This window comes from Spinacia oleracea, chromosome 6 (assembly GCF_020520425.1).
Source record: "Spinacia oleracea cultivar Varoflay chromosome 6, BTI_SOV_V1, whole genome shotgun sequence".
Taxonomy (NCBI): Eukaryota; Viridiplantae; Streptophyta; class Magnoliopsida; order Caryophyllales; family Amaranthaceae; genus Spinacia; species Spinacia oleracea.
This window is the reverse complement of record NC_079492.1, coordinates 31,060,712-31,072,986: the sequence shown is the minus strand read 5'-3', so window position 1 is coordinate 31,072,986 and position 12,275 is coordinate 31,060,712. Positions and strand designations below refer to the sequence as shown.

The 12,275-nt window shown below is 39.1% G+C and overlaps 1 protein-coding gene across 1 annotated transcript in view; it reads left to right on the top strand.

Moving 5' to 3' along the window:
* The window catches only part of LOC130463049 (uncharacterized), a 31,982-nt gene extending 20,855 nt beyond the window's left edge, over positions 1-11,127 (top strand). Inside the window, exon 4 of the mRNA XM_056832067.1 lies at positions 10,549-11,127. Coding sequence (XP_056688045.1) covers positions 10,549-11,127 — 579 coding nt within the window. The remainder of the gene's footprint in view (positions 1-10,548) is intronic.
* Positions 11,128-12,275: the final 1,148 nt, after the last annotated feature.

The window sequence follows — 12,275 nt, the reverse complement described above, 5'->3', positions numbered from 1 at the left end:
TAGTTGTAGGAACTTATTATTTGTCGTTGCCCTCCGGGCTAGTTTTGGAACTGGAAGAATGTTTCCATGTTCCAAGTCTTACTAAAAACATCATTTCAGTTTCTTGCTTAGATGCTAAGGGATTTTCCTTTTTAATAAAAGACAATAGTTGTTCATTTTATTTTAAAGAGATGTTTTATGGATCTGCTAGATTAGTCAATGGACTTTATTTATTAGATCACGACAAACAAGTATATAACATAAATATCAAAAAGGCCAAAAAGGATGATTCAGATCTCACCTATCTGTGGCATTGTCGATTAGGCCATATAAACTTGAAACGCTTAGAAAGACTTCAAAAGGAAGGAATTCTAGAACCATTTGACTTAGAGGATTATGGTAAATGCAAATCATGTTTACTTGGCAAAATGACAAAGCAACCTTTCTCTAAAGTTGGAGAAAGAGCAAATGAACTATTGGGTTTAATCCATACAGATGTATGTGGACCAATGAGTACAAATGCTAGAGGTGGTTTCAGCTACTTTATCACTTTCACTGATGACTTCAGTAGATATGGTTATGTCTACCTAATGAAGCATAAGTCTGAATCCTTTGACAAATTCAAGGAATTTCAGAGTGAAGTAGAGAATCAATTAGGCAAGAAGATTAAGGCACTGCGGTCTGATAGAGGCGGTGAATATCTGAGCTATGAATTTGATGACCATCTGAAAGAATGTGGAATTCTATCAGAATTGACTCCTCCTGGAACACTACAATGGAACGATGTGTCGGAACGGAGGAACAGAACCTTGCTAGACATGGTCAGGTCAATGATGGGTCAGGCCAAACTTCCATTAGAATTTTGGGGACATGCACTAAATACAGCTGCACTCACTATAAATAGAGCTCCGTCTAAAGCTGTCGAAAAGACTCCATACGAATTATGGTTTGGAAAGCCTCCAAATGTGTCTTTTCTTAAGATTTGGGGATGTGAAGTATACGTAAAACGATTAATTTCAGACAAACTTCATCCAAAATCTGACAAATGTATCCTTGTGGGCTATCCAAAGGAAACAAAGGGGTATTACTTCTACAATACATCTGAGAATAAGGTGTTTGTTGCTCGAGATGGTGTCTTTTTGGAGAAAGATCACATTTCCAAAATGACAAGTGGGAGAAAAGTAGACCTCGAAGAAATTCGAGTCGAACAACAAACTCTAGAGAATGCTCAAGATGACATTCAGGATGAAACTCAGAGATCTTTAGAAGAATCTGGTGAGAATCATGGTCAATCTAGAAATGTTACCCCGCGTAGATCGCAAAGATATAGATCTCAACCGGAAAGGTACTTAGGTATTTTGACGAACGAGAGCTATGACGTTTTATTACTTGAAAGTGATGAACCTGCGACTTACAAACAAGCTATGACGAGCCCTAGCTCCAAGCAATGGCAAGAAGCCATGCAATCTGAATTAGACTCCATGTCTGAAAACCAAGTATGGGATTTGGTCGATTTGCCAGATGGCTACCAAGCCATTGGAAGCAAATGGGTTTTCAAACTGAAAAAGGACAAGGATGGGAAACTTGAAGTTTTCAAAGCTAGATTGGTTACAAAAGGTTACAGGCAAGTTCACGGGGTGGATTACGATGAAACCTTTTCACCAGTTGCAATGCTAAAGTCTATTCGGATAATGTTAGCAATCGCTGCATATTACGATTACGAAATATGGCAGATGGATGTCAAAACTGCTTTCTTAAACGGCATTTTTACAGAAACTGTGTTTATGACACAGCCTGAAGGTTTTGAGGATCCAAAGAATGCTAAAAAGGTATGCAAGCTAAAGAAGTCAATCTACGGATTGAAGCAGGCATCCAGGAGCTGGAATATACGTTTTGATGAAGCAGTCAGTGACTTTGGTTTCATCAAGAACGCAGACGAATCTTGTGTATACAAGAAGGTCAGTGGGAGAAAAATTGCTTTCCTAGTATTATATGTCGATGACATATTACTTATCGGAAATGACATTCCTATGTTGAACTCTGTCAAGATTTGGCTTGGGAAATGTTTTTCGATGAAGGATCTAGGAGAAGCACAGTACATATTGGGCCTTAAGATTTACAGAGATAAATCTAAAAAGATGATTAGACTTAGTCAAAGCACTTATATCAATAAGGTGCTTGATAGGTTCAAGATGGCAGACTCCAAGCGAGGCTACCTACCCATGTTTTATGGAATAACTCTAAGCAAGACTCAGTGCCCAAACACACTTGATGAGCGTAGACGAATGAATGGGATTCCATATGCATCATTGATTGGTTCAATAATGTATGCTATGATATGTACACGCCCGGATGTTGCGTACGCACTCAGTACTACGAGCGGATACCAGTCAGACCCAGGAGAGGCGCATTGGACTGCTGCCAAGAATATTCTGAAGTACCTGAAAAGGCACAAAGATGACTTCCTGGTCTATGGTGGAGATGATGAATTAATTGTTAAAGGCTATACGGACGCAAGTTTCCAAACCGACAAAGATGATTTCAGATCACAGTCTGGGTTTGTCTTCTGCCTCAACGGAGGAGCAGTAAGCTGGAAAAGTGCTAAGCAAAGCACCATTGCGGATTCTACAACTGAAGCGGAGTACATTGCTGCACATGAAGCAGCAAAGGAAGCTATATGGCTAAGGAAGTTCATAGGTGAACTTGGTGTAGTCCCCTCCATTAAAGGACCAATAGCCCTGTATTGTGATAATAACGGAGCTATTGCACAGGCAAAGGAGCCTAGACACCACCAGAGAGTCAAGCATGTACTTCGTAGATTTCACCTTCTACGAGAGTTCGTTGAAAGAAAAGAAGTCGAGATAAACAAGATCGGAACTGATGACAACATATCAGATCCATTGACTAAACCTCTGCCGCAGGCGAAGCACAACTCGCACACTGCAGCTATGGGAATCAAGCATATTGGAGAATGGCTTTGATGACCCTGTTTAATGTTTTAAAGTTTTAGAGTTTAAATCTTTGTAAAACATTATTGGTTAATCATTCACAATAAATGAAAAGAATTCATTTTTCCATTTAATTTGTGGTTTATTAAATGATGAGTCCCTTCAATTTGACGATATATTCAAGATAGACTGTCAGGACCAGTCCTGTGACTAAGAAATGTCTATCAAGTGAACTTGAATGTCAAAGGTTGAAAATGGTCCCTAGTCGGAGTTTTCTATAAAATTGGACGCATAGAAAACGTTAGACGACTAGAATGCAAGATGACTAGTAGTTCTGTTTCTTGAACTATGTGGACATGGCAATGTCATAATCATTTGCATAGATACTTACTTTGGGAAGACTAGTATCGGACAAGACCTATGAAACTTTACTGTAAGAGATGAAAATCTGTCATAAGTAAATTTCATTAAAATTATTAGACACTAAATCCTCAATACCTGAGTGATTTGAGATTACTTGTTTGAGAACTGGTTGCTTTGACGTTGACCAACCGTCGCACCGTAAAAGGAGGCTATAAAGGCAACGCTCAGGTAATCACCTATGAAACGAAGTCTAATCTCAAGATCGCAAGATTGGAATTGTCCTCCCATAAATCGGGATGAGATGCTTAAAAGTTGTACAAGGCCACTCGGAGAGCTAGAAACTGTGAAATGCATGGCCGTGCTCGGATGAATCATAGGCTATGATTATCTGTTTATTTGATCAGTTGAACTCTGAAACCGAGAAACACCTCTGGACATAATAAGGATGACAACTCTTACCTTATGTTCAAGAGCAAGCATCGAGCGACAAAGGAATTAGGAAATGCACACTTGTCCCTAAGGACAAGTGGGAGACTGAAGGAAATAATGCCCTTGGTCCAAGTATGCATTCAATGTTAAGTCTAATAAATTCGGTTCAGTATTAATTAACAAGTTAATAATTCAGTGAGATCAAGTGAGCTGAATGCCTAGCTAGAGGCCGCTTCAGTTCAAGTGGAATTAATGATATTAATCCACAGCTTACTCTTGACTGAACCCGTAGGGTCACACAAATAGTACGTAAACGGATCAAGTATTTAATGGCATTAAATACTCCATCTATGGATATTCGGAATCGACGGATCTTGGTTTCAGTGGGAGCTGAGATCGTCACAGGCAAGAAATGAATACTCCGGAAACGATGATATTGCCGGAAACGGAAATATGGATCGTATCGGAAATATAAATATTATCCAAGTCGTAGATGTTGCCGGAAACGGAAACATGGTACGTATCGGAAAATATTATCGGAAATGGAAATATTGCCGGAATCGGAAATATTGCCGGAAACGGAAATATTGTCAGAATCGGAAATATTATCGGAATCGGAAAATAATTCCGGAAACGGAAATATTAAATATTTGTTCGAAACGGAAATTGATTCCGGAATCGGAAATATTGAATATTGTTCGTATCGGAAATGAATTCCGGAATCGGGAATTTAATCGGAAGCGTATCGTACGAATTAGCATCGGACGAGGCCTGCCAGACGAAGGCCCAGCACGAAGCCGGGCCATCGCCCAGCAAGCCAGCGCGCCACAAACGCACCAGCCAAGGCTGCGCCATGCCCACCGCAAGGCAGGCCCAGCGCGCGCCAAGGCTACGGCAGCGTGTGGGCTTGCGGCAGTGGGCTGCGAGCTCGCGGGCTGCGCGCGCGCGCATGGCGCCCCTCGTGGGCTGCTGTGCGTGCGTGTGTGTTTGTGTGCTACTCGAATCCTAAAGCTACCGGGATTTGTCATATGATTAAATCTAATCCTAAAAGATTTAGTTTATTTAATTAGAGTCCTAGTAGGATTATAATTAAATAAATTAGTATCCTAATAGGATTCCAAATCCTTTTCCATAACTCTATAAATAGGTGCCTAGGGTCACATATTTACATCGAGCATTCAAGTATTCAAAGTGAGTTTTTGAGAGAAAAATTCAGTCATACAATTGCCTATAAAGTGCCGAAAATTCTAAGTACCTTAAGGGCGATTCTAGTTGGTCAATCTTAAGGCGGATCCGGACGTGCTGTGGACTATCTACGGAGGGACGACACTTGGAGTCCTAAAGACTTGTTCTTGTTCGGTTCGGGCGCAGCTAGGGAAGGAACGCAACAAAGAGTATGCATCTAAACTATGCTAAATGATTATGTGTAAATAATATGTTTTCCTGGCTTTATGGTTTTTCCGCATGATTTATGAATTGTCATATGTATCATAACCTAACACAATTCAAGTTGAATTACAACATGAACAGCATGGAGAAAACTCTTACTGAGCTTCTCGATATGCTGAAAACCGCTAAAAGACGCTCAAGCAAGAGAATAAGCACGACGTGCTTATGGTGCGTAAGGGCAAAGGCTTCAAGAAATAAGGCAAGGGAAAGGGCAAGAAGGGTAAGGGCAAGGCTACGCCTTCACCTAATTACAACGACACCAGTTCTGGTAAACGGAAGAGGGTGACTCGTTCTCCCGTCGACTCTGAATGCTTCTACTGCAAGAAGAAGGGGCAGTGGAAGAGGAATTTCTTGAAGAGAATGGAAGATGAGAAAAACGGGAACGTTTTTTCTACTTCAGGTATGTATGTTATACATTGTAATATTGTTCATTCTAGTTCTTGGGTATTGGATACAGGTTGTGGCTCACACTTATATTCCAATTCACATGGACTAAGGAGAAGTAGAAAGCTTGATAAAGGCGAGATGGATCTATGCGTGGGAAATGGAGCACGGATTGCTGCATTAGCCGTATGATCTTATTTTATTTCTTTGCCTAGTGGTTTTGTTTTGGAACTAGAAAACTGTTACTATGTTCCTAGTATCACCAGAAACATCATTTCCGTTTCAAGTTAGGATTCTAAAGGTTTTAGTTTTCAATTTAAAGACAAAAGTTGTTCTTTTTCTTTGAATGGAATGTTTTATGGTTCAGCATAAAAAAAAAATGGTCTATATATGCTAGATACGAGCAAACACATTTATAACATAAATACCAAAAATGCTAAAACTGGTGATTCCGATCTCACATATCTGGGCATTGTCGATTAGGCAATATAAACACAAAACGCATGGAATTACTTCAAAGGAAGGGCATTCTAGAATCATTCGACTTAGAGAAGATTGATCAATGAGAATCTTGTTTACTTGGCAAAATGACAAAGCGACCTTTCTCAAAGGTGGGAGAAAGAGCAAGTGAAATACTAGGGCTAATACATACGGACGTATGTGGGCCCATGAGTACGAAATCTAGAGGTGATTTCAATTATTTCAAAACGTTTACGGACGATTTCAGTAGATATGACTATATTTACTTAATGAAAAACAAGTCTGAATCGTTTGAGAAATTCCGAGAATTTCAAAATGAAGTAGAGAATCAACATGGCAAGAAAATCAAAGCTCTAAGATCAGATCGAGGAGGTGAATATCTTAGACACGAGTTTGATGACCATCTAAAAGAATGCGGTATTCTTTCTAAATTGACTGCTCCGGGGACACCTCAATGGAATGGAGTGTTAGAACGGAGAAACATGACCTTACTCGATATGGCTAGGTTAATGATGGGTCAAGCCGAACTTCCTTTACAATTTTGGTGACATGCGTTGCAAACAGCAGCACTCACACTGGATCGTGCCCCTTCAAAAGCTGTTGAAAAGACTCCATACGAATTATGGACTGGGAAATTTCCAAAGTTGTGTTTTCTAAAGATTTGGGGTTGCGAAGCATATGTCAAGCGATTAATTTCGGATAAGCTCGAACCAAAATCTGACAAATGTTTCTTCTTTGGGTATCCAAAGAAACAAAGGGGTATTAATTCTACAATAAGTCAGAGAACAAAGTATTCATTGCTCGTGACGGTGTCTTTTTGGAAAGAAATCATATTTCTAAATTGACAAGTGGGATATTAATAGACCTCGAAGAAATTCGAGATGAACAACGAACCAAGAACTCTTAAAAAGTAGTTCAAGGTGAAGAACCTCCAAGGCCTGTAGAAGAGCCAGTGGGAGTAGTTCCTCAAGACGTTGTTGCCCCTCGTAGGTCACATAGAACTAAGGTTCAGCCGGACATATGGAAAGGCGTCCTCTTGACTGAAAACTTAGATGTTCTCATATTAGATAGTGATAAACCTATGACTTACAAGCAAGCTATGACGAGCCCAAGCTCCACTAAATGGTTAGAGGCCATGAAATCCGAGATAGATTCCATGTTTGAAAATCAAGTCTGGGATTTGGTAGATTTGTCGGATGGGTTTACACCTATCGGATGCAAATGGGTCTTGAAATTGAAGAAAGAAAAAGATGGAATTGTATACATATACAAGGCTAGATTAGTAGCAAAAGGTTACAGGCAAGTTCACGGTGTTGACTACGATGAAACCTTTTCTCCAGTCCCTATGCTTAAGTTTATTCGGATAATCCATGCGATTGCCGCGTTTCATGACTATGAAATATGGCAATTGGATGTCAAAATTTCCTTCTTGAATGGTGTTCTTGAAGAGACTGTGTTTATGACACAGCCGGAGGGTTTTGTCGATCAAAAGAATCAAGGAAAGGTATGCAAGCTTAAGAAATCCATTTATGGGTTAAAGCAGGCATCAAGGAGCTGGAATAAAATATTTGATGAAGGAGTCAATAAGTTTGGCTTCATCAAGAATCACGACGAATCTTGTGTATACAAGAAGGTCAGTGGGAGCAAAATTGCATTCCTAGTCTTGTATGTAGATGACATACGACTTATTGGAAACGACATTCCTATGCCGGAGTCTGTAAAGACTTGGCTTGGAAAGTGTTTCTCAATGAAGGACTTAGGAGAGGCACAGTACATATTGGGTATTAAGATATATAGGGATAGATCTAAGAGGATGATTGGACTAAGTCAGAGCACTTACATTGACAGAGTGCTAGCTAGGTTCAATATGATGGAAGCCAAGAGAGGCCATCTACCCATAACACATGGCACATATCTAAGCAAGAATCAGTGTACCAAGACATCTGATGAGCATAGAAATATGAGTGGAATACCATACGCTTCAGATATTGGATCCATCATGTATGCTATGATTTGTACAAGGCCGAATGTTTCGTTTGCACTCAGTGCAAAGAGCAGGTACCAGTCAGAACCAGGTGAGGCGCATTGGACTACTGCCAAGAATATCCTAAAGTACCTAAAAAGGACTAAGGATTAGTTTCTGGTTTAAGGTGGTAGAAATGAGTTTATTGTTACAAGCTATACGGACGCAAGCTTTCAAACCGACAGAGATGATTTCAGATCACAGTCTTATTTTGTCTTCTTCCTTAATGACGGAGCAGTAAGCTGGAAAGGTGCTAAGCAAAGCACTATTGCGGATTCTTCAACTGAATCCGAGTACATTGCTGCCTGAGAAGCAGCAAAGGTAGTTTTTTGGATTCGGAAGTTCATCGAAGAACTTGGGGTTCTCTCCTCCATTAAAGGACCAATGGCTTTGTATTGAGATAATAGCGGAGCCATTGCCGAGGAAATGGAGCCTAGGAGCCACCAGAAGTCCAAGCACGTACTGTAGAGATTTCACATACTTCGAGAGAAATCGTTGAAAGGAAAGAAATCGAGATCTACAAGGTTGGAACTGACGACAACGTCGCGGATCCATTGACTAAACCGTTGCCACAAGTGAAGCACAACGCACATGTAGCAACCATGGGAATCAAGCATATTGGAGAATGGCTTTGATTTTCTAAGTTTTATTTTAGAACATCTATTAGATCTGTGTTTAAATCAATTGGTTTAACCATTTCATATTTATAAAATTTCTTATTTCATATTCATTTAATTTGGTTTAGTATTAAATGAAAAGTCCAAGTGTTTCAAAACATTCAAATGGGATGTAAAGATGGATTCTTTGACAAAGAAACACCCATAAGTGAACTTGAATACTGGAGTCACAAAGGATCCCTAAGCCATGACATTGAAAGGTGGACGACCAATGACTAATGAAGATTAGATTGCAAGAAGATTTGTAGTTCGGTTTCTTGAACTAGATTGACTGGATGTCAGAATCTTTTGCATAAATACTTATTGGATCTTGTATCAGATTGACCATGAGAACACTTTAAGAGATTAAAGTCATGTCATAAGCAGTTCTCATTAATGGTGATTGGAACCATTCCTCATAACATGAGTAATTATGATTGCTCATTTGAGAATTAGTTCGCTCTAATGCTAGCAAAACGTCGCACCGTAAAAGGAGGCTATAAAAGTTGTTATGGGCGTACTATTAATCAAAGTGAGTGTTCATAGATTTCAAAAATGGATTGTCCTCCTATCTTTGATATGATATGGTGTTGTTGTGTAACAAGGCCTCTCGGAGTGTTAGATACTGTGAAAATGCATGGTCGTGCTTAGAATGGTTAAGGCTTAACCATCTGTAAAAGTTTAACAATTGAACTCAGTAATCCGAGAAACACTTCTGGACCTAATAAGGATGGCTTGGATCTTACCTTATGTTCAGCAAGTAACACTAAGCGACAAAGGAATGTGAATGCACACTTGTCTGAATGACAAGTGGGAGACTGAAGGAAATGTGTCCTTCACCCAAGGTGCATTAAGTCTAATATTAAGGTTCAGATTAATTACGAACAATTAATTCAGTGAGATCAAGTGATCAGAACAACTAGCTGGAGAAATGTTTCCGATCAGTGAGTTCTAATCTATATTAGGCTCACAGCTTACTCTTGACTGAACCTATAAGGTCACACCAATGACATGTAACAGATCACCGGATTAAATGAATCGGAAATTCATTTAATAGCTTTTCGGGAATTAGTTCGGAAAAACATAATATACGATATGACGTTGTATCGGAATCGTATATCGTATCGCGAATATTCGTAAGCTCGGCGAAACGAATAATCGTATCGTACGATGGTGATTCGTCGTAATACGATACAATAAATAATAGCCGTAAGGCGTTAGTCGCGAATACGAGCCGCAACAGAGCTACCGGCCCGTCGAGCCAAGCGCGCAGCAGCTCGCCTTCAGCAAGCATCCAGCCCGCATGCACGAGTATGTGCGTGCAGCAATGGGGCAGCGGAGCAACGAGCACATCAGTGAGGCCCAAGCCCACGGTTGCGATGCTCGGCTGTTGTGGGCTTTGGCTGTTTTGTGGCTTCGGTGAGTGTGTGTGCTTGTGTGGCCGGTTAAGTCCTTGTGCCTTGGCTGGTTACACAATATAACCCTAAGGGTTATATTCCACACTTAATCACTTAATGTTTTTCCCAACCCAAAACCTAATTCAGAAAATTACGTACGTTCAGTTTTGCGCTCTACACAAAACTGTTCTTCCCAAAAGCAAACACTCTTGAGCATTGTCTAAGCTACGAATCTCAAGACGGATCTGAATGTGTGGGTGAACCAAAAATACGAACGACGATTGGAGTTCTTTGTTCGTATTCGTGAATCATAAACCCGGGAAAACACGCTTCGAATGTAAGTTTGCTTAATCTATGCTTTATACATGTTTCTTGGCTTTGGGGATTGTCCCATGCATGTTATATGTATTTAACTGTATTCCCCTACATAAACACCTCAGCAGAATGGTGTGGTTGAAAGAAAATACAAGCATCTTCTTGAGACAACTAGAGCTCCTCCTTTTCAATCTAATTTACCTGCAAGATACTGGAGTGAGTGCATTCTTGTTGCTACATATCTCATCAATAGAATGTCATTAAAGAGTATTAACTTTTGTACTCCCTATGAGAAACTATTCAATACTAAGCATGATTTATCACATTTGAGGGTGTTTGGTTGTTTGTGTTACATCACAACTGCAAAAGTCAGTAGGACTAAATTTGATCCTAGAGCAGTTCCTTATGTATTCTTGGGTTACCCTTCATATCAAAAGGCTTACAACGTATTAAACCTAGCTACTAACAAAGTTGTCACTTCCAGGGATGTTGTTTTCCATGAAAAACACTTCCCTTACCATTTTTCACCTACACCAACTTCAGCCTACAAAACTCAGTTTTTTCTTCAAGTTTCTACTGATATATCAGATTCTTCTTCCTTTTCTAATTCTCAACTCCTTCCATCTATATCTCTTCCTAACAACACTCTTAGGCCCTGTTCTTTTTGGCTTAATTTCTGTTTTAGGACTTATTTGGAAGTTTAGTTCAGTTCAGTTCAGTTTAGGTCAGGAGCATTCAGTTCAGTTCAATTCAGTTCAGTTCAGTTTAGTTCAGTTCAGGAGCATTCAGTTCAGTTCAGTCCAGTTCAGTTCAGTTCAGGAGCATTAAGTTAAATTCAATTCAATTTAACTTAATAATAATAATAATAATAATAATAATAATATTATTATTATTATTATTATTATTATTATGATTATTATTAATATTACTTAAATTATTATTTATATTATTATATTACTTATTATGTATATTTATATTATTATATTATTATATTACTTTTTAATTAATATAATTTTTTTATCAATTAGTTACGGATTATTAATTATTAATTATGAATTATTATTATTATTAATATTTATCATTTATTGTAATTATTTAGTAATCAATTACAGATTATTATTATTATTTATTATATAGTTATTTAGTTATTAATTATTCTTTAGTTATTAGTTAAACATTTTTTATTTTTTATTTTTTATTTAATATTTTTTTGTAATATTTTTTTTTATTTTGGATCCATCATGTATGCTATGATTTGTACAAGGCCGGATGTTTCGTTCGCACTCAGTGCAACGAGCAGGTACCAGTCAGAACCAGGTGAGGCGCATTGGACTGCTGCCAAGAATATCCTAAAGTACCTGAAAAGGACTAAGGATCAGTTTTTGGTCTATGGTGGTACATATGAGTTTATTGTTAAAGGCTATACGGACGCAAGCTTTCAAACCGACAGAGATGATTTCAGATCACAGTCTGGTTTTGTGTTCTTCCTTAATGGCGGAGTAGTAAGCTGTAAAGGTGCTAAGCAAAGCACTGTTGTGGATTCTTCAACTAAAGCCGAGTACATTGCTGCCTCAGAAGCAGCAAAGGAAGTTGGGGTTGTCCCCTCCATTAAAGGATCAATGGCTTTGCATTGAGATAATAGCGGAGCCATTGCCCAGGCAAAGGAGCCTAGGAGCCACCAGAAGTCCAAGCACGTACTGCGGCGATTTCACATACTTCGAGAAATCGTTGAAAGGAAAGAAATCGAGATTTTGCAAGGTTGGAACTGACGACAACGTCGCGGATCCATTGACTAAACTGTTGTCTCAAGTGAAGCACAACGCACATGTAGCGACCAGGGGAATCAAGCATA